Here is a 27917-nt window from a genome sequence, read left to right as displayed (position 1 = left end):
TGCCTGGTAATTATTCTGGGCCTGATATAGTATTTATTTCCTGTTTTTTTGCTGAATCGGACAGCGGAAAGCTCTCCGCATCGCTATTCTTTGCAAGATCACCAAGGTTCCCCAAATCTATAGTCTTCTGCCTCACGTAACAAAGAAATTATCACATCCATTTTACTTTCGTCCATTTTGTTCGAAGATTGCCGACCGACTACATACAAACTAAGCTTCGTATTGCCACACCGCTGCAGTTCAAATTCGATGCACTACATACAGCCGCGTCGTGCGGCGGCTCTCTACTGTAGTGCAGTTTCGCTCTTCGCCTTCTTACCTTAAAAGAGAGTTACTTCCAGTTTCAAAATAAGCAGTATAGTGAATCAGATGCCCTACCTATGCGTTTAACTGTTAATCCTATACCTAAAATTTTCGCGGTAAATGGTAACAGCCAAACAGTTGCAGGATGAAGATATATTGAAATCCTTGACCACGGTTTCGGTATATCTAAATATACCTTCATCAGAAGCAAAAGTACACTAAAATCATGCATGAAACAATCGTGCCAAAGGCGTCACCAGTATTTAAAGTTAAAATATCACCTCCGTCTGTACAGCATAACTATGAAGAGATGATCGATGCCAACGCGGCATACTATCAGTACTTAGCCTGTGAACCAGCGTGAAGAGGGTGTGGAAGAACTAGGGCAGACAGTTTCACCAAGAGAGGGCTTTCACAACCTCTTCACGCTGGTTCACAGGCTAAGAACTGACAGTATGCTGCGTTCGCATCGATCATCTCTTCATAGTTATGCTGTACAGATGGGGGTGATATTTTAATCTTAACTATTGGTGACGCCTCTGGCACGATTGTTTTATGCATCTCCACTGCAGGATGTGATTTTAGTGTACTTTTGCTTCTGATGAAGGTATATTTAGATACACCGAGACCGTGGTCACTGATTTCAACAGAACTTTATCCTGCAACTGTTTGGCTGTTATCATTTACGAGAAGATTTTTAACAGTTGCTGCTTCAACCATGTTTAAAATTCTAAAATTTTTATTTGAAATTTTGAAAAAAATTTCTTACGGAAAGAGCCACTGAATTTCAAAATGAAGAAGTGGTCCAGATACAGTGAATATGTTCTCTGTTTGTGGACCGTTACCATTAGATAATTAGATACATTACTACAACATTTGAACTTACAAAATAAGAAAATTCAGTTTACAGTCAAACTGGAAGAATCTTCTATAAATTTCTTGGAGATTACAGTAGATATTAGCCAAACGATACGCGTATTTAGCATTTACGTAAAAACAATAACACCAGATACGGTAATTCTGTAAAGCTCCTAGCACCCACACACCCACATATATGCAGCTGTCCATAGGATGGTGTATCACCTCACATCGGTTCTTTTATCTGAATCACCATTTTAAGCAGAGTCACAGACAATCACACATAACACTTCCAGTAAGCATAGCTCTGCCCCGATCAACAACCTACTACGAAAAAAACATTACGTTACTTCTGTACACTGGCCGCCATTAATCAATCAGTAGTTACAAAAACATATGCAACATCCATATACTGGCGACAGGTCATACATCCTTACAAAAGAAAGTTAAAGTGTTGCATGTACGGACCTAAATTTTATATCATCAGCTTTCTGTCACAATGTTTATTCAGTGGTGAAGGCAAATTGCAATAGTTGGCACAGACTGGCATGTATAAAATCACATACCAGCAACGTGGAAAAATATATACTCCTCAGTCAGGCAGAGCTGTGGCTCTCAGGTTATCCAAACACGAAAGGAACTGGAGGTTAAGCAAGAACGATTCAATCTTACCCGATTATTTTTTTAACAGGAAACCATTCTTTATTCTCTACAGAGTGAAATTTTACATTCTGTTAAGAAAATCAGAAAGATGGCCCTACAGAAAATGTTAGAAATTGACAAACAATTGACACTGAATGCCAGCTTAGTATTAAGTGATCATACCCAGTTTTCTTTTACCCTTTTGTCAAATTAAGATTTCATTACAAATACTAGATTCCAGTTGTAAATTTAACTTATTTCTCATGACTTGTTAAATGTATAACTACGTAAAAAAATTTGTTTCACCGGTTTTAGCTAATCTGATTATTTCTGTGTAACATAAGAAATGTAAGGTTTCCCTCTGTAAACTGTCTTCGTCACCTTTTTATGTCCTGTGCACATATTACATGTGTAAGTCTTATAATTTTTTCTGTGTTTGCGTTATTTATTTGTCACTTTAATATGGCCCAAGATGCCGAAAACCGGTTTGGGACGAAACAAAATCTAATTGCCTGGAAAGACCCAGTTCCTCAAACATTTCCACGACAGATAAATTACTACAAGTTAGGATGTTTATTTGCTAGATGGTAGCTCCAAATGGGGAAATGTTGCAGAAAGCTGTATGTTATAAAACATACCAGATTTTCAAAATGTGCCACACACGGCAACTCATCAAACATTTCATACCACCTCAAACACTGATTTACATCCGTCAGTTACTTATCTCAAAATACCTAATTTGCAATTTTCTACGTCACAGATCAGGATATATATTAAAAATTAGAATAACTGAACTGGTGTTTATGTACTTCCTAACTTATCAAGTCAATATGAAACTCAACCTCGTATCACCTCTCTGTACCCACTACTAACTACATCACCCCACTTTGCAAATTTCACAGTGTGCCCACGCTTCATCACTTCTACACAGTAATTTACCGTACAACATCGCTTGCACGAGGAAATCTTTGGATTAAACGTGCAAGACGGGGAATGAACTACTTTTTGCCACTGCAAACAATGTGAATGGCAGCTGTAGTAAGCACACTATTGTGAGTCTGTCTTGAGAGTGCTAATTAGCGACAGTGGTAAAATTCTAAAATCGGCGATACAGTTACACGGAAGTGGTATTATCTCCTTGTGAAAAGTAAAAGCTATCGAGAAGTCAATGTAGACTTTCCCAAAGTTCATTATTAATTCTGTACTGGACGAGCATTTTGTCTTCAGCTCTTACAACATCTGAGCAACAATGCATATTCACAACACAATAGATAATAGCGATTATACGCATTTACACATATATGAACAGGTTAACCGCGAGTAACACGATTTACTGTGTCCTCAATGACAGAGTCGAGAGGGACACTCATAAGTACAGTTCTGCGGGGACGTATCACGAAATCTAGTGTGTTTATGGAATTTATACCACGAAGAAGTTCAAAGAACATCCCCTTTACAGTATGTTCATGGTTACTTTGTGAACCAATAAAAGAAAGGAGAGTTGCGAAGTAACAGCTGATACTCCTTGAACTACTATGGTCGATCTTTCGAACTGTGGTATAAAGAATGTGATAAAGGCATAACTCACACATCTACATAGATAGTGATTTTGACATGCGAATGCTTATTCTGAGAAATTCCTAAGTTTAAAAAGACCAGCTGCCATACAACTTCAGCCAGAGAATTCAAAAACAAAAGCACATTTTTTCTCTCGGAGAACGAACGTATGTAACGGCTCAGAATACAAAATAAAAGGAGACAAGTTTTTTTCCAAAGTCACCTCAAATAATAATTGCCTAATGGGCAGCAGCCTTTAACCATACAGTGACCTTCCTGGTTCATAGCCGAAATCCACATCTGTCTAATTACTTTTCTTTAACGTTATTTCATACGCCTCACCACACATACACGGGGGGCTGTCGGTGGTACAATATACCAAACTTCCTATGTCCAGCTGTATGTTGTTCCACGGGGTGGTCTACTTTGCTCTTGGCCGCAGCTTTCCGGTAGTCATTCATTGTTGTGGATAGATGGTTGGTAGTCATACCAATATAAATGACTGTGCAATGATTGCAGCAGAGATGGTAAGTGACAAAGCTGCTTTCAAAGGTGGCCCAGCCCCAAATGGGATAGGATAAACCTGTGACAGGACTGGAATAGAAGTGATAGGTGGGTGGATTTGGCAGATCTTGCACCTGGATCTTTCACTGTGGTATTATCCTTGTGGTAGGGGTTTGGGAGTGGGAGTGGCATAGGTTGTAGTGGAAGCTGGGTGAGTGAAGGAGGGGTGGGAAGGTGTTGGGAGAGGTGTGCCTCATTTCAGGGCAAAAGATGTGATTAAGTTGTTCCAGTCTAGGGTGGTACTGGGTGACAATGATGGCGTTCCTTTGCAGCTGGTTCTTGGAGTGTTGGGACGATTGGGAGTGTGAGGGCAAACGGCACGGGAAATATATGTGTGGACGAGGTCTGGGGGACAGTGGTTGTCTATGAAGGCTATGGTGTGACCCTTGACATACTGGGCAAGAGAGTTATTGTCACTGCAGTTGCCCCATCTGTCGGTAGCGAAGCTGTATGTTAGGGATTTGAGTTGAGAATGGAATGATGGCATGCATTTACTGTTAGTAGATGTGTTTAATGGGGCCAGAGGTGCGGATGGAGCAATCAGATAAGAGGAGGTCAACATCTCAGAAGGTGGCACACTGGGCTAAAAAAGATAAATTCCTCCCAAAAATCCACAAACCCAACAAATGTGGACAGCCTGCCCTGTAGTATATGGTAATTATGCCACCACTAAAAGAATTACGATGCTCGTTGACCAACACTTTCAAGCAATCAACCAATTGCCTAGCCTCCCACATGAAATATATCAATCACTTCCATCACAGACTCTTCACCATCGTGATCCCTTATCTCCTGGGTACTTAGTCATCACTTTTGACCCCACCCATTGTCTTACACTACTGAACGCTACCTTCCCCAACGTTCTTCAGACTCAAAACCCAGTGCCTCATTCGTCATACACCTTACTAATTTTATCATAACCGACAACTGATTCATCTTTCAAGGAAAGGTATAGAAACATAACTACAGTACTTCCCTGGGAACCCACATGGCACCCTCCTATACCAACCTGCATATGGGGCTAGCCACCTGAAGCGCCAAACTCATTGTCTGGTTTAGGTTCATTGATGATATCTCTCATCCACTTCACCTGGCCCTCCTGAAGCCAGTGTGCCACATTCCTAGTCATTGACCTCATCCTCTCTGACGGCTCCATCTGCTCCTCTTTTCAAATTAAACACTGCATTTCGATGCTAGCCATCAGTTTCCCAAATAGCATCCACCCCACACAACCTGGCCATCTGAGATTGTTGTATAAGCAGTGACAAGAACTCCCTTGTCCAGTATGCTGAGGGTCTCACCAAGTCCTTCAAGGACAGGCTCCATTTCCCAGTCAGAATGCGAACAGATGTCCTACCATTTCCCCTCACACTTACAATCCTCCCACCACCCATATGAACCAGCCACAAAGGGGTGTCCCCTTCGTCACCCATTACCACCCAAGAACAACTGAGTCACATCTCTCGTGCCATTTGCCCTCACACTCCCAAATGTCCGAACACCCCAAGAACCAACCGCAAAGGAGCACCACCATTGTCATTCAGTACCACCCTGGACTAGAACAGCTTCATCACATTTTTTGCCAAGGCACTGATTACCTGCCAGCATGCCCTGAAATGAGGCACACCTCTCCCAACACCTTCCCACCCCTCCTTCACGCACCCACCTTCGACTACATCCTGGTCCTACCTATGCCACTCCCACTCCCAAACCCCTGCCACAAGGATAATACCACTGTGGAAGATCCAGGTGCAAGATCTGCCAAATCCACCCACCTATCACTTCCTGTTGCAGTCCTGTCACAGTTTTATCCTATCTCATCTGGGGCTGGGCCACCTGTGAAAGCAGCTATGTCATTTACCGTCTCTGATGCAATCATTGCACAACCATTGGTTTGACTACCAACCATCTGTCCGCATTCTGAACTGCACGGATGGGAATTACCTTTACAACACTTTCCCCACTCCTATATTCATCCTGTCCTCAAACTCCAGTGACATTGTCTCCATACCCTCCACAATACAGACTGCACTCCCTCTGTACTATTAGCTCTTCCCCTCCCCCCAGACCCACCCCACCTACACACTAGATACACTATCATGCCTTTCCCTTCCTCACACCCTCCAGATCGTTGTTTCCATCTCAGGCGATAGCTGCATTCTGACACGAGCTGCTGGAATTGGCGGTCATGTGTCTGTGAGGTTTGATTTTTGTGTGTATGAATGATGTGTCTTTTTTGCTGATGAGGGCTATGGCTGATACGATTTAATTTTTGGTGTGAAAATTAAAAATGCGCGTTCCAAATGATTGACAAAATTTCTGCCAAGATACCAGCAAGTGTATTACCCATAACTAAGACATTTGGCTGCCAGTGGAATTCGTCATTAAAGGTAAAGGCGTTTGTGTTGGTTGTAAATGGATGACAGCTGGATTATTACTACAGTCTAAAACCACTCAATTACATTTTTTTAAGAAATTAAGAACTCCTGTTAATTGTAATATTATCTTCCTTTTTATTTCAAGTTGGTTCCACTAATGTAGGATAACCGTAATGATTCTGTTGTATATCATGTATTCTTCCTTCGACCTGTAGTACAACGACATTTGGTGGTAATTATGTAACACTATATAATGTTATGGTAGTAAATTTATTCTTTCACAACTTGTATTTTATTTTGTGGTCTATATCGGGTTTATGTTTACAGTGTACTGCACCAGATAATGGCTGGCGATGTATCTTCTGTTTTCATCACTGTCTTTCGTGATTTTTTTACCAGAAGTTTGACTTAAATGTAAGTACGATAGTAACTGAAAACTCTATATATATGGATAGCTAATGTATGTTGCATACTTACATTAATATAGACATATTTGTTAACATTAATTTCTTAGTGGATTTTATTCCACGGCTTCAGTCTGATGAGGAAACTTTGGAACTCATAAAACTTAATAAAGAATTGTGCAATCAAGACATTTCTGTATTTCAAAGATGTGCCAGATTCATTACTGGTAGATTAGACCATCATGCAAGTGTTACGGAGATATTTCCTGAATTCATTCTGGTATCCCTGGAAGGAAGCTGACGGTGTTTTTGCGGAACACTATTGAGAAAATTTAGGTAAGCAGAAAGTGAAGCTGACTGCAGCCAACTGCTGCCAACATACATTCGGCGTAAGGGCTACGATGATAACACTAATTATGTCTCATACGGAGGCATGTAGACAGTGTTTTTCCTTCGTTCCATTTGGGGTTGGAGTAGGAAGGGAAATAACTAGCAGTGCAGGCACCGTTCACTGTGCACAATACCATAGCTTATGGGGTATGTACGTTAATGCAAATGTAGACATCGATGTCTTTTGCAGCAACAAAGCATCCACTGTCAAAATGACTGAGGATGATATGATGAAATTAACGTCAAAAGACCCAACACAGTGCACGTATTTAAAGTGACCACTTGTTGTCAACCCGTTAAGCTTGAATGTTGCAATACAGATTGCTGTGGATAGATCAGTGTATGGAGAGCACATGTTACACCGTCTTCGAATTTGAAGTTAAAGTTCACAGTGAGGAGGGGAGTGTCGGCTCTTCAGGTTAATCACATCTTCGCTAGACCGGGTCGATCGTCGTCTTCAAAAACGCTGCCATCGAGGTGAACGGCGGCTCGAAACGTGCAGCGAGCCACGGACGCAGTATAATTCTATGGGAGACTTTCTCCTGCACTTGCATGGGACCTGAAGTAGTAATAGAGAACACGCTAACAGTTACGAACCACGTGCATCCCTTCATGCTTCATGTTTTCACCGACAGCGATGTCATCTTTCACCAGTATAATTATCCGTGTCTCGGAGCCAGTACCGGGGAACAATGGTTTGAGGAGCACTATAGGGAACTCAGGTTTATGTCTCGGTGACCAAATTCGCCTGATGTAAATCCCAGGGAACCCATCTGGGTTGCTGTTAGGCGACATCATTGCTTGCTGTATTTAGCGGCCCGTTATTTACGCGAATTGCATGACTTGTGCGTGGACTTGTAATCCCACATACTTCCACAAACCTATCAACATGCTGTCGCATCTATGATTCAAAGAATTAGTGATATATTCAGTTCCAAAGAAGGACAAACAAGCTCTTAAGCACGCTGTTACAATGTTTTCGCTTATCAGTGTATACTACTGATGACTAAAGTCGCTGTTACGTGCATATGCGTAAACGTGACGAACTTAGGAAATATTAATAGATGGAAACAGTCTGCAGATACAGTTTCAGAGTTGTAGAGTGGGACGGAAAGAGAAACGCTTATCTTTCGATTACACTGGTGCTCTCCTTGACTGCAGCAGCTGTGATTGAAGCTGTCTAGCTTCTGAGGTTGAATACGAATCTCGCCACTATCAGAGAGGTTGTTCGACCCCCTGAGAGGTCGGAAACAAACTGTCAGTCAGCCGGAGGTATAGTTACCATTTATCTAATATAAGCACCATGTACCTCTATCGTAATATCTTAAATAGACTATTATCAGTCATGTCGAAAGAACCCAGGAAAAATGTAACGTGTCTTAAATGGAGTTGTTGTGATAGGTGCACTGAAGAAATTAACCTTTAGGTACACAACTTTGTAACAATCTCAACGGCTGTCCCACGTTTCATACAAAGCTTAAACACTATTAGCTGACCCTACAGCGTGGATATGCAATTAGAGTTTTGTATAAATTCCATAAACGCTGGGAACTTGGCTTCGGCCGTGTATAACACTCAGTTAATGTATAAAGGAAGAAATCAATGACCACGTTCCTTCTGACAGATTTCAATAGTCACCACCACATATCAGATTACTCAACTGATGACACTGTTTGTTTTTTTGCGTGATCTACTCTATCTTATGTTTGACCCATATGTACACATCAAAGGCTTATAATAAGTTACTAATCGGCATTTGGCTGCAAGGAACACAAATGTCCACTTTGCTGCTCACGGAGGAAAGTCGTCACAGGTGCAGCACGTTTATGCATATAGCCAGACGAACGCTTGAACATATAGGAAACTACACTGGCGAACAATGTATACAATAGAAGGCTGAGCATCGAACCTTGCGGCTCCCCCATTAGGAACTGGATCTCTAAGGGCAGGTCGTTCTGTGGAAGACTGTAGCCTGAAAGCAAGATCTGACTATAAGCAAATTAGTTGCTGAGAAGCGTACAAACGGTTTGTATAGGAGACCTTTATTTCACATGGAGCTTAACGTACAGGAGACGTCTTGCAACATTTAAAAGCAATTTCGTCTTTCACTTGCCTCCGTCACTTACATAAGTTTCAGAAGCTGAAGAGAAGCGGAACTTCCTTTTATGAAACCAAATTGCTCTTAAAGGAGCAGGAGAATAGTGCCGCATTGGAAATGGGGTACCTAGTCCGTCGACTGTTCCCAACATTTCAGTTATGTAGATGAAGTGTGATACTAGCAACTTTCTGTTTAACGTTACTGACGGAATCCGTGCCTTCTGTGAAGTAGCAACTACGTGACGTGCGTGTCAGTTTGTGCGCGTCACTGCCACGTGTTTACCTCACCCTATAGACCAGTGTAAGTTGTCACTGTGCGTTACGCTAGCCGATAGATGAATAGTGTTTCAGGTGTTCAGTAGTTTCTTTCAAACAGATGATTACTCAGTTGAAGTTTGTTACTAGGTAGGCTAACAATCAGAAAATATTTTTCCTTGCTGTGCATATTTTTGTCCCTTTGTGCTTTTGGGGATTGTGCATAGATGCGACAGCGACTGCTTATGTGGTTTACGTTTCTCGTTCTATAACTGAGGAAGGTAGCTATAGATACTCCTATAGAGATTTCATGTTTGTAGTACCTAAAGCAGATATATTACTGATAGTCTGTGCGTAGTTTCTGTGTATGAAGTTTCCCGCTGTTTCGATGCGCTTATTTAAGGATACAGTAGAATAAGTTTCTAGCAGAACTGAAACAAAAAGTGTGTGATGAACGAAAAGTCTTCAAAGTTAAGTTGAAAGAGTCTATGCGGAAGTTCCTCGCAGTAGGTGAAAACTTTTCTACGTATTGTGCATAGAATCTAATATTTCTTTTTCTTTTGATACAACGTTCATAGTCATCGTTCCGTGTAGAATGTAATGGCTCTGGTTCCACAAGTAAATACTCTTGATCATCTTGAGCTGCACAGCTGATTCTTGTTAGTATTAAAAATTAAGTACCACATCTCTATTGACACACATTTATTACGTCACGACCGGTTTCGTTCGAAAGGACATCGTTAGGTTACGATGCCAACAGCCTTCATATGAAATCCTCACAGTGTTGTGCCATTATCACGTTTTAAGGATTCACGTAAAGTTAAAGGCAAATGCAGGATGGCTCTGAGCGCTATGGGACTTAACATCTATGGTCATTAGTCCCCTAGAACTTAGAACTACTTAAACCTAACTAACCTAAGGACATCACACAACACCCAGTCATCACGAGGCAGAGAAAATCCCTGACCCCGCCGGGAATCGAACCCGGGAACCCGGGCACAGGAAGCAAATGTAGGAAAGCGATGATTATATAACATACCGTCGATCGATGGTACTATATGTCATGAGGCTAAGAAATAGTTTAACAATATAAAAGTTACAGCTCTGAGTCTTACTCCACCGTGGCCGTCGTGGGCACAGCAGTAGACCATACTTAGATGTGTAAGAGTTCTGAGCATAAAGTATTGCTTTCTAGTACGTTACAATCACATAAAAGTTTATTGCCAATAACTAGTCCAACGATGACACGTTCCTATCCAACTCGTTTATGAGGTACTATATACGTTGTAACCTCCCGAGAAAATTTAGAATGACAGTATTTAAATGTTAATGAGAATAGAACCTAGTGTAACCTCCCAGCAATTAAAATATTTTATGGACAATGACAATAAATGAGAACTAGCAATCTGAGCCATGTGTAAGCTCCCCACAAAAATGAAAGTCAATTCAATAAAAAATGAAATCTCAGTGACAATGAAAACGCAAATAGACCGAAATGTCGATCTTAGGCCCTGTTCTTACCTCAGTAAAATTGCATCTGCTCTTATTTTTCGCCATAGCTTGGAGGAAATGCATCGCAAAAATTCTTTGAACTTAAGTAAATTTTTTTTAAGGAAATGCAAGGGAAACTTTCTTTCAATAAAATGTTTGTTTTGTTAAAATGCTTGGTTTGAAAACAAAATTATTATTGGGGCGATTCTTGAACAAATTAATTACACTTAAGATGCATTACGTTATCAGATGAGCGCAATGCTGCTTCATTACCTTATTTAAAAAATATACCTCGTCCTGAATCTTGACCAGAGACCCATGTCGACGCCCGCCGACTGCTCACACACAACTCCGACTGTCTCTCGCGCGCTACTAGCACGAACGAACTACATGCTCTCGTAACTCGCTACGTACAACTACAGCCTCGCAACTGAACTGAACTCTCGCGCAGTCAAGCGCAGACTAGCAACGATAAATAACTCTCTGGTCAGAGATTCTGTCATGCCTTGCCATCGCTGTACGCGTTTCATAACCCTCCACTGGTGAGTCATTTGGACTTTCCATGAGCAAAAAATTTTTTTTTAACTAATCAACTTTACAATTACAGCATATATACAGATATGAAACATGAAGTAAATGTGGTGCACATGCACTGAATACAAAACATATTAGACAATGACAAAAAAATATATACAATGAGTACAGAACGTATCAGCAAATCAGAAAAATGTATAAACAGATCATATTGATAAATGACAAAAGTGCACAGTTACCGACGTTCAGCACAAAACATATTAACACATGAGATAAGTGCACATGCACTGAAAAATTCTACAATGTTTTCTCAACAAATCTCATTGACAATTGACATAAGTGCACGTGTACTGTAGTTCAGAACATATCAGCAAATCAAAAATGTATATACAATACAAAAGACAAGAGTGCACATATACTGTACATCAGAATATATCAACAAATCGAAAAAAATGTCTAGCATTTTCACAAGAAATAAACATAATGGCAAAAAATCATGTTGACAAGTGACATAGGTGTACTTGCACTGGAGTTCAGCAAATCGAAAAAAAATGTATAGGCCGTGAATATAAATAATGTTAGCAAAAAAAACAATTTTCATTATGTTACAAGAATTAGGATAGGAAAGGGAAGGATTGCATCATGGTTGTAGCACTTTAGGTTGCACGCAGCTGCACTGAAAGTCCATATCTTTCCACAGAAGTACAACACCAAGTGAGACAATTTGCAGTTCTTTTCCCAGAAGTATTTATCAGCGTAGCCAAGACACTGAAATGTCGTAGTAATATTCCATGTTATCATTTTGGCGGTACATCAGGTACACCAAACAGTGCGACCATAATAACATCTCCATTGCTCACGGTGGTGGACAGCATGTCGTGTCAACACCACGCTCTTACAAGGCACACCAACGTAGAATTAGTGCAAAAACCAAATATAGTGCTCCATGAGCATGAGGATACACAGGACAAATGGATATTGCAGTAATTCAGGGTAGTTAGCTCAGAAGGTGAAGGACATTAAGTCACATAGTAGTCTTCATTGAGAATTACATTAGTAGTTTGCGGCATTTGTAGCCCAGTTATTGAACATTTCTGTACCATGTATTTAGTATTACAGTATAATGTTCATAAAATTAACTGAATATAGCAATTATTGACATCATGGGTAATCGTATTACAATAAACAGTGGCAATCCTTGGCCAGTTACAAAGCATATTTAGTATGACAGAATAATGTTCATAAAATTAATAGCATTAACATAATTCATTGAGTTATACTAATTATTGGCACTCATTGGCCAGCAAGTATTGAATAGTACAACATTTTTAATTTTTGGCAGTCATTGGCCTGTTACAAAGCATCAAAAGTCATCATTGAAAACAGGAGCTAATGAATGGCATAGTATTAACATAATTCATTTAGTTACACTAATTATTGGCACTCATTGGCCAGTTACAAAACATCAAAAGTCATCGTTGAAAACAGGAGCTAATGAATGGCATAGTATTAACATAATTCATTTAGTTATACTAATTACTGGCACTCAGTGGCCAGTTACAAAACATCAAAAGTCATCATTGAAAATAGGAGCTAATGAATGGCATAGTATTAACATAATTCATTTAGTTACACTAATTATTGGCACTCATTGGCCAGTTACAAAACATCAAAAGTCATCATTGAAAACAGGAGCTAATGAATGGCATAGCATTAACATAATTCATTTAGTTATACTAATTATTGGCACTCATTGGCCAGTTACAAAACATCAAAAGTCATCATTGAAAACAGAAGCTAATGAATGGCATAGTATTAACATAATTCATTTAGTTACACTAATTATTGGCACTTATTGGTCAGTTACTAAACATCAAAAGTCATCATTGAAAACAGGAGCTAATGAATGGCATAGTATTAACATAATTCATTTAGTTATACTAATTATTGGCACTCATTGGCCAGCAAGTATTGAATAGTACAAAACATTGTTCATCTTTCAGTATTATTCAGAACTCTCTTAAGTGGGTAGCATTATTTGGAACCGGTGAAACATTTTTTTTTTGTTAGCAATGCATTGCTTTGGGTAATTATAAGGGAAAGCAAGAAGAGAAAAAGAAAAAAAAATTGCTTCTGGGTTGTTCCTGTAAAATGAAAAATGTGTAACATCATTCGTCACGAGTCAGCTGTAGCATGGTTATGAAACAAGGACGTATATGTGATCACATTTATAAATGATAGACACAACTGGGTAAAAAAAATTTAAGTACTAGTACAGGTTTAATAAGTAACAGGTTTAGTAAGTGTCATGAAAAGCTTCTCCTGAAAAAAAAAATATATAAAATGGATTATTGAGCTGAAAGAAGAAACGCATACTATGCTGAAAAGTAGTGAACTTCGAATTAACAGGTAGTGAAATGTGTATAAAAAATGTGTTCCATAGCTGTCCTTTCCAAAACTTTCAGTCATCATACCATACGATATAAAACATACTGTCAAAACAAACTACAACAAATACTTAAATAACTACATAGCATAAATACATAAACTTCAACATCATCCTCATCAGTAAAGAAAAAACTTCATTATCCATCACTTCATTATCCATATTATCATAACTTCATTATTATCATCACCTGTAAACAAAAACTTCATTATTCATAGTAGCATATTCTTCATCATTAGTCTTCATCAGCATTCATTATCATCTGCAAAAAATCACTTCATTATTCATTACACAACTATTCCTTATATCTAGCATATTTCATCACTAAAACTAAGATGTGTAGTTCTGTCTGACAGCCTGCGTCAATCGCCTTGTATTCTGAAAGAAAAAATTAGTTAAGACTGCTATTCTACGATGTGTATAGTATATTCTTGTTAATGCTTGTTAATTCTGATCCATTTACTCTTCCTCATAAGGTTTTTGTATCTTCTTTCGTCTATTCCGTAGTTGAAATTCCCATTTCTGTTTAATTTATTTCCTTTACACGTTATTTCTTTCTGAAAATGATGAACAAAGATTAATGTCTTGCATTTACATCATCTACTCACTAAATAATGGCTGGTTTATGGTGACATAATTAAGCATACAGCATAACATGACAGAAAACGTAATATGTCAAAAGCATAGACAGTGTTCAAAGGCAAAAATGTACAGAGAATATGACAATGCAGCAGCAAAAAAATAAAAATAAAAAAATAAAGAACAGTCACGATGTTGAGATATCATAGGGCAAAAAATGTCAAAGTCAACTGGTGTGTGTTATACCTTAACTATTTCACAGTGCATACAAACAAAACATGAAAACAATCGTACATACATAAGAAAGACAAAATGTGGCGTTAGTTGTGTTCAGCTTGTATGTAGTGTAGTTAATAGAGGCGAGAATTAAAGACTTTAATGGAGAGAGAATTTGATAAAATTAATACGTCACTACATAGAATTGCATAATTATTCATAAAATGCGTAAGTTTGTCTGGAAAAATATGCACGGTCTGATGTGTAACGACAAGAAAAGCGACCTACTAACCTTACCTTTCTGGGAACTTGCCAAGAAAAAATACGATAGTCATCAATAATTAATCACGTGAATATAATTGGATAAGTGGTCATAAGTGGCATCATAGCACGTTAAATCATAAAGTGGTTTCATTCAATAAAGGGTTTAATGTTCGACACATGGTGGTTGCCCTTACTTTTCCTGGTTCTCAAAGTTTCGACGTGTACAACATTGGGGTGAGGAATGCTGCGAATCCGATATGGACCTGCGTATAGAAGTTCAAATTTACTGCACTTACCTTTTATTCTGCTGGATAAATAGTGTGTACGTACTAATATCTTCTGTCCAATGTGAAAGTCATGGCGTGTACAAACCTGTTTTTGCTGTCTTCTTCGGCGCTCTGCGGCACGTTTGATGTTGTTTAGCGCAATGTTATTTATTTCATGGTGTCGTAATCGACGAGATGTAGGAATGTGTACTAATTCTTTAATTTTGTTAGGTGGTTCAGCATTTTTCAGTATAACATACGGAGATAGCATAGTGGATCCATTTGGTATGGAATTAATTACATCTTGGAAGGAGAATATGTGTGTATCCCAATTAATATGTCTTTTGTGGCAGTATATTCTACATAGTTTACCAATTTCTTTCATTAATCGTTCACAAGGGTTCGAGGAAGCATGGTACCTGGATATATAGATCGGAGAAATGTTTCTAGCTCGTAACATGTGTGTCCATATAGCAGAACGAAATTGTGATCCATTATCGGAAATTACTCTCATCACATGCCCTACATGAAATAGAAAATGTTTTACAAATACTTTCGAAACAGTTTTAGCAGTAGCTTTGCGTAATGGAGTGAAAGTAACAAACTTTGAAGTGAGTTCAACAGCGACAAAGATGTAGCAAAAACCTCTGTTAGTTCTCGGAATTGGACCAAAAATATCTACTGCGGCCATATGTCTTAATTTAACAGGCACAATGGGATATAATGGGTGAATATGTGAAGTGGTGTCTGACTTAGCTTTCTGGCAAATTTTACATGACGCTAAAACTCGTCGTATACGTTTCTCCATGTTGGTAAAATAACAGTTCTGGCCCAGTATAAGAAAACATTTTATGGCTCCGTAATGTGCGTAACTTAAATGAGTACACCATATTAATTTGTTAACCAGTTCGTCAGGAATGCATAATAACCAATTATTGCTGTCAGGATGAGAGCGGCGAAACAGAATGTCATTGCGTACAGTGTAATGGTTCCTAATCGTAACATTATTCTTATCTTGCCAAAGGTGTTTAATTTCTTTCCACACATTGTCTTTACTTTGCTCTTGTGCTATGTCCTGTAATGACGACGGAATAAAATTTTCAAATGCAACTTTTTGAATGTACATGACGCTGAAATTTGCTTTGCAGAAGTTGGTTGCGATGTCTTGCTGATTGTTGCTGAGAAACGGGATAGTGCGTCTGCTACAACATTTTGTGTGCCGGGAATGTGAACAATTGTAAAATTAAATTCCCGTAATTAAAGTTTCCATCTACTGAGTCTGTCGTGTGAGAATTTAGCCGAAAGTAAAAATTGTATCGCTCTGTGATCTGTGTATACGGTGGTATGTCTGCCATAAAGAAAGTGCCGAAATCTTGTAAAAGCCCATACAACACATAATGTTTCCAGTTCTGTAACGGAATAATTTCGTTCAGCAAGTGACAAATGCGGCTTGCAAATGCGATGTTTTTAATTACTGTTGACCCATCTTCTTCAATTTCCTGAAAAATGTGTACGCCTAAAGCGGTGTTAGAACTGTCGGTGGCAATGGAAAAATTTCTGGTAAGATCTGGGTGCGATAAAAGTGGTGCATTCAACAAAGCATGTTTCAGGTTCATAAATTCAGAATGTGCTTGCTTATCCTAGGACCAAATAGTGGTTTTACCCGTTAATTGGCATAATCTAGGTGTGTCTAAAGCAGAATGATGAATAAATTTACGAACAAAGTTAATTAAGCCCAAAAAGCTGCGTAATTGTTTCTTCGTCGTAGGAACAGTAATGCCACGTAGAGCTTGAAGTTTTTCCGGATCAGGCGCAATGCCTTCTGCTGAAATTACGTGTCCAAGAAATTTTATAGAAGTTTTACCAAAATGCGATTTACTGAGGTTAACTGTGAGTCCTTGTGCATGAAAAGTTTGTAACAGACGTTCTAAAATCAGATTGTGTTCAGTCCAGTTAGCTTCTGCAATAAGAATGTCGTCTACGTACGTCGTGATTCTGTCCTTAAGTTCTGTCGGAAGTATTGCGTTCAAACCGCGAATAAAAGCTGCAGAAGAAATAGTTAAGCCGAATGGTAATTTTCAAAATTGATAACAGTAACCAAAACAAGGAAATGCTGTGTACTTTCTGCAGTTCGGATGAAGCTGAATTTGCCAAAATCCCGATTTCAGATCTAATGTAGAATAAATAGCAGTACCGTGAAATTTCTGTAAAAGTTCCTCTAGTGTCTGAGGTCGATCTGTTTCATTAATAATTATGTCATTGATGTGACGTGAATCAAGTACGAGGCGAAGTGAGCCATCTTTTTTCTTAACAATATGTAGCGGGTTTATGTACGGACTAACTGCAGGTTCTATAATTCCTTGGTTAAGCATATCCTGCAATTCTTTCTTAACTTGTTCTCTATGGATATACGGAATGGGATAATGTTTAGCTTTAAATGTATCGTGCTGTTTGACTTGAAATTCATACATAAAACCGGACATAGTACCAGGAATGTTGTCAAAAACTGGAGCTTGCTGTAAAAGAATTTTGTGTAGTTGCGTGCGTTCGTCGTCTGTATTTGCACTGCTTTGTTTAACTTTATCAGAAATCATCTGTATTACGTCGTAGTCAGCTTCGTCTGGAGTGTTATAGTTATGTACGTACGTATCAGTGAAAAATGTGGAATTACAGTCTATGTTACGTGTTGCGGAAATGACCTCTGTACGATTAATTGTTTGTTCTTCCGCAGATAAAGAATGCTGAAACTCTAAAGCCAATTGCACATTTTCATCCTTCAACATTAAATAGGAATTTAGAAAATCAACCACTGCGTCGTGTTGTACCAGAAAATTCGTACCTAAAATAATGTCTGTTGTCAATAAAGGAACAATCCAAAAATTTGAGTGAAATGTGTGACCTGCAATACAAAATGATAAATGCGTCTGTAATTTAACGTCTACACCTTTACTCGATACTGCTCCTTTTACTTTCGTTTTGCCTAATGGTAATGTGGGATAGGTATTCTCTTTGTTACACTCGTTAAAAGTTTCCTCATTTATAACTGACATAGGTGATCCGGAATCAATTACTGCTGAAAATTTCGATGAACCTATTTTAATTTCGATGACAGGATGTGAAATGATTTTCTGAACAACTGGTCTTTCCTGCAAGAGAGTGTCTCTGATATCGTCAAAAGTAATTACATTTTCGTGAACAATATTCTGTGAGTCAAAGGTAGTGCTTGCGTTATTGGAAGATCCAACCTGTACAGTATCTAGTCAAATTCTATCTGACGTGTTATTATTATCTGGAGGATGTTGTGGCATTTCGACTATTTGAACTGTTCTATTACTTCTTCCAGACGTATTACGCTCTGGATGATACCTACTGTCGGGTTCATTCATGAGAATATGTTCTTGCGGATGATTTTGCTGTTGGTAAGATCGACTGTTATTATATGTACGCTGAAAATTCTCCTCATTATTTTTACGTCTGTCGTAATAGTCATTCCTATACGGTGCATTGCGATAGGAAATGAAATACTGTGTTTTCTGTACATAACTGTTTCTTTGCTGCCGTGCATTACTATTTGTTGTACCAGGGACTATACGCCCACGCGGTGAAACATTAAAGCTTGGTTGAACTTGTGCATTACATTGTTGGTTAGGTATGCTAACAGGCTGGTTTTGTTGCTGTTGTTGTGAAAAACCTCTGTTGTTACTAAAATGTGGTTCCTGTTGCTGAAAATTTTGACGATATTGATAATCAAAATTTTGTCTGCTACCAAAGTTCTGTTGGTTTTCGTTCCTAAAGCGTCTGTTACCTTTGCTATTGAAATTACGTGATTGACCATAATTACTGTAAGTCTGTTGGCCCTTGTTATTATATGAAAAATTTTTGTTTACAAAGGAATAATCAGATTGTTGTACTTCCAAGAGCTGTAACAGATCTCTGAATGCCGAAATGTTTTCTTTTTGCTGACCCATTAAAAGTGACACTCTTAATGATCGTGGTAATTTAGAAATGCATAATTGTATAAGTGCAGATTCACTGTACGGTTCACTTAGGTACTGGTTTTGTTGCATCATGTGCTCAAAAAATTGTGTCACACTGGGAAAATTGGAGTTCTCATAATTTGGTAAGCTAATTAACTGATCTTTAATTCCGCGCTGTGTCGTCTTCGACCAATACACTGACAGAAAAGCATTCTGAAATTCTTCTACTGAATAGCATTGCCTCGCGATCGGTCTCATACGAGTTGCCGGTTCCCCCTCCAAAAAACTGCAAATAAATTCAAGTTTATGTGTAACGGGCCAAGTCGGTGGAAAAGCAAAGCTAAATTGTTGAATCCAATCCAATGGGTGAATCTGTGTTCTGTCATTTTTAAACACTTTAAATTTTCTCACTGACAGAAAATGTTTGTAATCAAAATTATCGTCTCTGTATGACGGAACAGGTTCTGTATTGTAAGAGAATCTATTTGTTTGTGTCTGTTCTGAATCTAAGTCCCGTACTCTCTGTAGATTACCCATATTATACGCGCTGCATGAGTCTGACAAATGTTCACAAAGTGGCGACTGTTGTGATGTGTTAAACGCTGAAACATTTTTTATCTCGGTTACCTCTTGCTGTAAACTTGACAATTTTCTACGTAATGTGTTATTAGATGAACCGATCTCATTGATTGTCTGTTGTAGATTTTGAAATTCAAGTGTCTGATTAAATGAAACCGGTGAAGTATCGTCTGATTTGCTGTCATTATTACTTTCAATAACGTCAATACGACTGGCCAATTCATCATATTTTTCAGTCAGTATTTTTACCTGATCATCGTTCTTAGTGTCAGAAGCATTAATTTGTTTTTTGTATTTTACGTGTGGTTTCGTTCAATTTTTTAACGTCAGCTTTGACAACATCGGAATCCTGTGTTATTTCTAATTGTTCGAGTTTGTCGGTCACTGTTTGAAAATCTACTGAGTGTGTATCTGTTTTTGATTTAAGGTCAGAAATCTCATCACGTAATTCCGCGTTCAACTGTTCGATGGTATTAATTTTGTCGGACACTGTAGCAATATTATTGTCTACGTATGTTTTTGCCTTCGCAAACAATTTACGTTTGTCTTCCTGTCTCTGTGCTGTGATTGTTTCCATTATTTGTCGTTTTACTTTATTTTGATCCTGTATGAATTTGCGGAAACGCGTATCACTGTTTTGTATGTGAAGACTAAAACGTTCGCCAATTTGGGTGTTCTGTTGGTCGAATTTCGCGTCAATCTTTTCATCCATTGTGCGCGAAAGTTCTGTTGTCATTGCTTTAAACTCGTCGCGTAATTGTGTAGCCTTTTCAGAGCATTGTTTAGCGACTCCGCTAATTTCGTTTCTAAGTGTTTCTGTTGTAGTTGTTTGCATTTCCCTTAATTCTTGCGCAACAGATCCAATTTCTTCGCTACTTTTTCTAGAACAGGCCTCAATTTCCTCGCGTAACTGTTCCTTAGTATCATGACACTGCGCGGCAACGGCTCTAATCTGTTCACTAAGCTGCCTGGAATTGTTGTCTAATTTTTCATATAAGTGTTGTTTGAGATTTTCGTTATTTTGTTTGTTCTGTTCTCTAAGTTGTCTGAAATCTTCACTCTGTTGTCTGACATGTTCACTAAGTTGTTTGAAATTTTCTTTAAATTGTTTGTTATCTTCACTCTGTTGTTTGGAATTGTTATCAAATCTTTCATTAAACTGTTTAGTCATTTGTAGCAACAATGCCATAATTGGATTCGACCCAAAGTCAGCATTTCTATTCTCTGTGCTGTTTAATGGTGGATCTGGAATTGTTTCGCTTTCTGTAACCATTTGGTTATTCTGAGATTTACAAAAAGGTTTGTCAGTCGAATGTACACTGTTGGTCACTATTTCGGAATTAAATGGATCCGTCGTACTTTCAGTACACTGTCCATTTTCATTAGAAAAATTTGTCTGTACGTTATTTGAATTTTCCAAACCGGGTGTGTTAAGCTGGGCAGCGCTCATTACAATAGGGCTTCCCGCGTCATCAATTGTCGTCAAATTAACAGAGGAGACAATTGAGTTCGTTTGTACATCAGTAAGATAAAAATCATCATGGGTGGTTGCAACGCACTGATTGTCAGTGAACGCAGGATTGTCATCATTACACTGCGTGTCATGAGTACTATCGGTGAAGTTGTTTAAGTCGGTAATTTAATTCATAATACCTCGCGATACACTATTCACAGTCTTTCGCGGCATTTTTCCAATAGTCACAATTATTCACAAATGAAATAAGCACAATGCAAAAAGCAACAAACAAAAATACAACAGAGCAACGAATTGCCGATGATCTGAGGAAAGAAAGTCACAAAATTAGTAAAAGCGTCGTGCCAAATGCTAATTATATTTAAGCAAATAAGAGCAGATATCTGACTGTTTCTTAGCAGATTCCCAAAGAAATACGATCCTGGCCGGATGTCGCCAAGTGTAACCCCCCCAGAAAATTTAGAATGACAATATTTAAATGTTAATGAGAATAGAACCTAGTGTAACCTCCCAGCAATTAAAATATTTTATGGACAATGACAATAAATGAGAACTAGCAATCTGAGCCATGTGTAAGCTCCCCACAAAAATGAAAGTCAATTCAATAAAAAATGAAATCTCAGTGACAATGAAAACGCAAATAGACCGAAATGTCGATCTTAGGCCCTGTTCTTACCTCAGTAAAATTGCATCTGCTCTTATTTTTCGCCATAGCTTGGAGGAAATGCATCGCAAAAATTTTTTTAACTTAAGTAAATTTTATTTAAGGAAATGCATGGGAAACTTTCTTTCAATAAAATGTTTGTTTTGTTAAAATGCTTGGTTTGAAAACAAAATTATTATTGGGGCGATTCTTGAACAAATTAATTACACTTAAGATGCATGACATTATCAGATGAGCGCAATGCTGCTTCATTACCTTATTTAAAAAATATACCTCGTCCTGAACCTTGACCAGAGACCCATGTCGACGCCCGCCGACTCCTCACACACAACTCCGACTGTCTCTCGCGCGCTACTAGCACGAACGAACTACATGCTCTCGCAACTCGCTACGTACAACTACAGCCTCGCAACTGAACTGAACTCTCGCGCAGTCAAGCGCAGACTAGCAACGATAAATAACTCTCTGGTCAGAGATTCTGTCATGCCTCGCCATCGCTGTACGCGTTTCAACGTACAGCTGTTTCTGTGCTAGTAACATTTTTTTTTTCTCACGCTGATCACATTTCTGACCCAATTTCATTTTCAGTAGTCGATGCCATAAAATAATGATTTGTGAAGCAAGATTAACTTTGATACTCTACCTCTCTAATACTCAGATTTAAAAATCTCATAGGTCGGGCAGGACCATTATTAGACAATGTAATTCACAGATAGCAAAAGGGGCAGCAGTCAGTATATGACTAAAAGCCTTAACAGAAAGAATGACATATGACGTTGGGTGAACATCGTCCTGCCGCCTGCAGTAAACAGAGCTATTCTACTTTATGGAATGTTATTAGAGAGTACTAATGTCCAAATTTCTGTTCTAGTGTTGTAGGGACAATTCTGTGACTTTTCGGAGGGACGTGCTTTAGTTTTCCATCGCATTTTCTACACTAAATGTGTACACCATTCGCGCATTAAATAGTGCTTCCTGTCAGTCCTCCTTTACCGAGATAGTTGGTTTTTCTACGAGGTACATTAGAATAAGACGGATTATAGAATCTCTTAGTGTTCATAGACTACATCTGACGCAGCTGGCGTGTGATATCCTTCAGAAGCTCCCTCGTCTCTTCATATCTGTTGGGAGATGGAAAGTCAGGAACTTCTGACTCTATGTGTAAAATTGTACTCTCAAAATGATCAAATGAAGAGAAAATTGCAAAATAAGGCAAATACGACATGTAAGAGGACGCGTCACAATGTTCGTAATCTTGAGACGTATGACTGAGAGAAATGGCCCAGTGCTACTAAACAGAACTCGCATTCGGGAAGAACATGTTTCAGATCCCTCCCATCCATATTTAGGCCAAGTAGGGCGTAGGAACAGAATTTCTTGTAGGTGTGTTTCTGGATCAAATCATTATCAGAAAATGAAATGTGAGCCACTGAAAATATGGATAGGATCAAATGGACAGTAAACGAAGCTCGACATTAAAAAATAACTTAACAGATGAAGTAAGGTAAAAATGATCAGACGAAACACTGTACTTGTCATGTACGGTGTTTGTCGGTTTCGTGGAACCACGTGGATTTGAATTTGCAGATCTTTAGGAAGTTGAGGAGCTGATTGTTTGGTCTGTTACTATCCGTTCAATATATGTGGCCATTAAACGGTGGTCTTTTCCTGCTGCGCGGGATTAGCCGAGCGGTATGGGGCGCTACAGCCATGGACTGTGCGGCTGGCTGGTCCCGGCGGAGGTTCGAGTCCTCCCTCGGGCATGGGTTTGTGCGTGTTTGTCCTTACGATAATTTAGGTTAAGTAGTGTGTAAGCTTAGGGACTGATAACCTTAGCAGTGAAGTCCCATAAGATTTCACACACATTTGAAGATTTGATTCTTCTTTTCCTTATTATCACAGCTATGTTTTTCATTTTCAAATAGAGCTCTCCGTTTGATCTTAATTTGAATTCGACATTACAATTACTTCAAGGTCCCAGTCCCAGTATTTTTCCTACGATTCTTCTTTCAACTTATCCAGCTTTTCAGGAACCCCAAATCATGTTAGTTTATTAGTTTATCGGTTGCATACAATGTTTCGAGCCTTACATTTATTAGAGACAGAAACTTAATGATTAAAGCCATTTGTAGCTTGAGAGCTCCGTCGAATATCAGTCACAGTCTGGCCATCCTCGTTTACGTTCTACCTGGTAATGAGGAGTGTCGGGTTAGTTTCTTTAAAAAGACAGAGTCAATGGCTGTGCGAAATGCATTCTCAGCTACAAATGTGAACAACCATCAGCGGTGTAACGGAATGACGAAAATGAAAATTTCTGCCGGACCGGAGCTCGAACCCCAGCCGGCACGATAGCTCAGCGTGTTCGGTCAGCCCCCTGTAATAAGAAAACTGAGAAAAGGAACCAACGTTCAACTTGAACGGATGTCTTGTGACGTCCGCCCAGATCAAACACAACGAACGATATCGAACAAAATGAAGAAGGAAGAAAAAAGGACGATCACCCGCTTACCGCGAGCGATCACCTTATCACTTTAATCTCATTTTTTTTAATAGGAAGCAGGTTGAAAAAAACATCTTTATTGGTTCAAGATTAAATAAAACGGAAATGCCGCCCTTCCGGTGGAACCAACATTAGACACATAACTAGCGAAATGAGTCCGCAGACCTTTCTACCGATTTTGCTTTTTTGCGGCGGAAGGGGCGGTGGGGGACAAGGCATACAAAAGTCTTTCGTCACAAGGTGTGGGGGCAATGAAAATACCGGCAGCCTTAAAGACGATAAACTGAAAGTAAGCTAAGAGGTGTGACGTCGTAGACAGAGAGGTAGATAGACGTGGCTGCAAGCTGTGCGTAAGGGAGCCTCGATTTCACTGCTTGTCCATGGTGGCCATATTCGAAGACGCTGCTCGAGTCGGGGGGGGGGGGGGGGGGGGGCTTGAGCTTTCCGTTGCGAACCTCAAAGAATGTATCGGCTGTAAGAAAGCATCCGAATTTGGTTCCGTTCAAAAGTTGATGGCAATGGAACATCGGCATGATGTGGACCATCCTGGACAAGTTGACTGACGTACTTCACATATTGTAATGAATCGAGTCGGCAGAGGACATTTTTTCATACAGTCATGCGGGTGACTTGAAGGGCACGACGAAAATCGATGGCATCAAAGCAATGGGCAGTGGAGGTGAAAATGACACCAAGGAATCGAAGGTTCTGTGTACACAGGAGGCGTGTTAAGTTGTCCTATAAGATGCCGCGTCCAATGGGCATCGCCGAGATTTTAGCCACATTGGTGATGCTACACCCTGCAGTTACGTACGTTGATATCAGATCGAGTACATTTCGTCTTTCGGCCCACGTGCATACTAAGAGGAGGTCATCCGCATATGCACGACAACGAAAAGTGTGCTGATGCCAAGTGAGACAAGAAAGGCAGGTCATCAGGGTCCCGATGAGTGGTTCCTGGATTATGAGAAGAGTAACGTCGAAATTGGCAAGTCGCCTCATGGAGCGGCATATGGTCACTAGTCCCGCCACACAGCCACTGACCGCCATCAGGAATTCGACGTTGCAGTAAAGGAGTTAGTTGATAACAATAAATATGGGTGGAAACCACATTCGGACCATGAGGGAGAATAGAAAACTATGCCGCACCTTTCTGAATGCGTAGTCAAAGTCAATAGCAACCACCATGGTGCGGAGTGTGCACACTGCTTCCAGTGCGATTAAATCGCAACATCCCCCTGTAGCCATATGTATATTAAATGGGTCACCCAGCGTTGTCAGTTACGGGGATAGAACTCAAGGAAGTTTCTTGTGGCAACAGGTCTCAAGGAGTCATGAAAAAAATTTTGTCTGTATGAATCAGAGTTAGGGGATGGTAACGTGCAGCCGTCATTCCACTTGTCGGTTTGTCAATGGGTATAATGGTTACCGTGACAAAGTATGATGGTAAAGCGTTGTCAACAGTTTATTAAACACTCGTCCACAGCTACGCCATCAGCGCAAGGAAGGCGCTATGTAATTCCATCGCCAGGCGATTTATTCAAAGCACTTTCATTGCAAGTAACTAGCTTTGTTAGCTCGTCCGTCCAGTAGCCGGTGAGGGTGATAACACAACCCCGTGAACACGGGTGGAGGTAGGCGCCCCCTGATTGAGCAAACTATAATACCACGTGTTGGAATGGAGTATTTGATCCTTAGGGTGCAAGACACTATTAAAACCACCCTCCAAGCATACAATGGTCACAGTGACCAAGAAGTAAAGAGGCGGATTCTTCTGAGTAGAAATATGCTCTGTCGTGTCCGTGGGTGAAGTGTTGACGATACATGTCCCCACGATGGTGATCGCCACGCTTCTGGTATTTGATATCAGCTACCGGGATGCCGTCGAGGGCATAGATGTCTACGTCACGCACAAGGTCGTCATCAGGTGAGGGATAAGTGGTACAGTCAGCGACATCTGGAAGTGTAGTCTAGTGCACTTCTTGTAGCAATGTGATGTTAACGTCCGATTCCCATATTGTCTCTTGGTGCAGCTGTATATATATATATATATATATATATATATATATATATATATATATATATATATATATTACTGGAGTTTATAATTAATCGCTGCAGTATGGTACGTCCGGAGCGGCACTCCTTCAGAGAGACTGAAATGGCACGAGGTAGCCTCGAGCCGTACTATAAGCCTTCTGACGGCGTTGGCATCGTAACAAGGTTTCCCTCTGGGGTAAACCCGTCCCAGCGGGTCATCGTCGGTGTCACTCCACGCCGTCGAGAGTGCTGCCTTTGTGGCATCCATATGTTCCACCTCCTCTGTAGGAGTGGATAACATCTCAGCGGCAGTCGTAGCAGTAGAGTCCATCGGAGCAGATGCTCCTGGTTGAGCCGGCGGAGTAGGTGCTGGCATCGCTATAACCGACATCGCGTTGTCGTCATTCTTCTCGTCGTGCAAGTTCTCTGTGGCTCGTCTGGCCGGGCGGCCATGAAGAGTCAGGGGGGGGGGGGCGGGGGCGGGGGGTGGTAGCTTCCGCGTTCCGAGACCATACGACACCTACTCTAGCGCCGTATAGGTGAACGTTGTTTACTTGTCCGTGTGTCGGAAGACTGGAATGAGTCGCTGCTGTTTGGGATGGGGGGCGTCGTGGGGACGATGAGCGGCGCGACGCTCATATCACGGGTTGCGAGGGGATCGGCAGTCGCTGTTGGTAGTGGCGCCTAAGACGCGAGACGCGTCAGGTTGTGAGGGTGACATGTAGATTCCAGCGTTATCCGTAGCACCTCGAAGGGGTACTAGTACATGATCAGGATGACGACGGTCGGCAAAAGGAGAAGAGAGAGCGGGTGCGTAGGTGATCCGTAAAACCGTCGTCAGAGTAGGAGGTGCCCCACTAGCAGCAGGCAATTGGGTAATGAGCCACTAAAGACTCTCAGATCCTAGGTGGCCTTCTTTGCCACACCGAGAACAGGCCGTCGTAAATAAAGGCTGCGCTGCACGCGCTGACCTGTGTACGAGACGGCAGGTGGCAACGGGGATCGATGGTGATCTGTCACACACAGTTAAGAACCGGATACGTTTGGAACTGCGCTGAGCGATCGGCAGTAGGACCATGTACAGTGTCATAGCGGCGGAAAGCCGCAGTAACATCTTCATCCGGGAGCTCGAATAATAATTCGAAGACTATTATGGTACCCAAGCCTGCGTGATCGACAGTAACAGCGTCGACAGTACCGTCGGCGCGGCAAAAGCGTAGTCCGTGTTCGGTGTCACGATCTATTCGTTCCCTCGCCGCATAGTTGGTGACATTGACGTACAACGTGCTGCTTAAGATGGACAAATGGATTCCCAGAAGGTAGGAAGCGTTCTACTTGCAAAGCTTTTAGTCGGGTATAATCATTATAGAAAGCTAAACGTAGTGCGGATTTTTGAAAAAGTTTAGTCTTGGCTCTAGTACACTTAAGCGACACGTAAT

General features: G+C 40.1%; 1 protein-coding gene across 6 annotated transcripts in view; it reads left to right on the top strand.

Annotated features, from left to right (window-relative positions):
* Window positions 1-27917, top strand: part of LOC124787635 — a 190387-nt gene that overhangs the window by 146481 nt on the left and 15989 nt on the right. For all 6 annotated transcript variants that reach the window (XM_047254408.1, XM_047254406.1, XM_047254409.1 and 3 more), the window contains one exon: window positions 6630-6716. In XM_047254408.1, the coding sequence (XP_047110364.1) occupies window positions 6630-6714 (85 nt within the window). In that variant the 3' untranslated portion in view covers window positions 6715-6716. The remainder of the gene's footprint in view (window positions 1-6629; window positions 6717-27917) is intronic.

Source organism: Schistocerca piceifrons, chromosome 3, assembly GCF_021461385.2.
Source record: "Schistocerca piceifrons isolate TAMUIC-IGC-003096 chromosome 3, iqSchPice1.1, whole genome shotgun sequence".
Classification (NCBI taxonomy): Eukaryota; Metazoa; Arthropoda; class Insecta; order Orthoptera; family Acrididae; genus Schistocerca; species Schistocerca piceifrons.
This window is presented reverse-complemented; position numbering and strand designations above follow the sequence as displayed.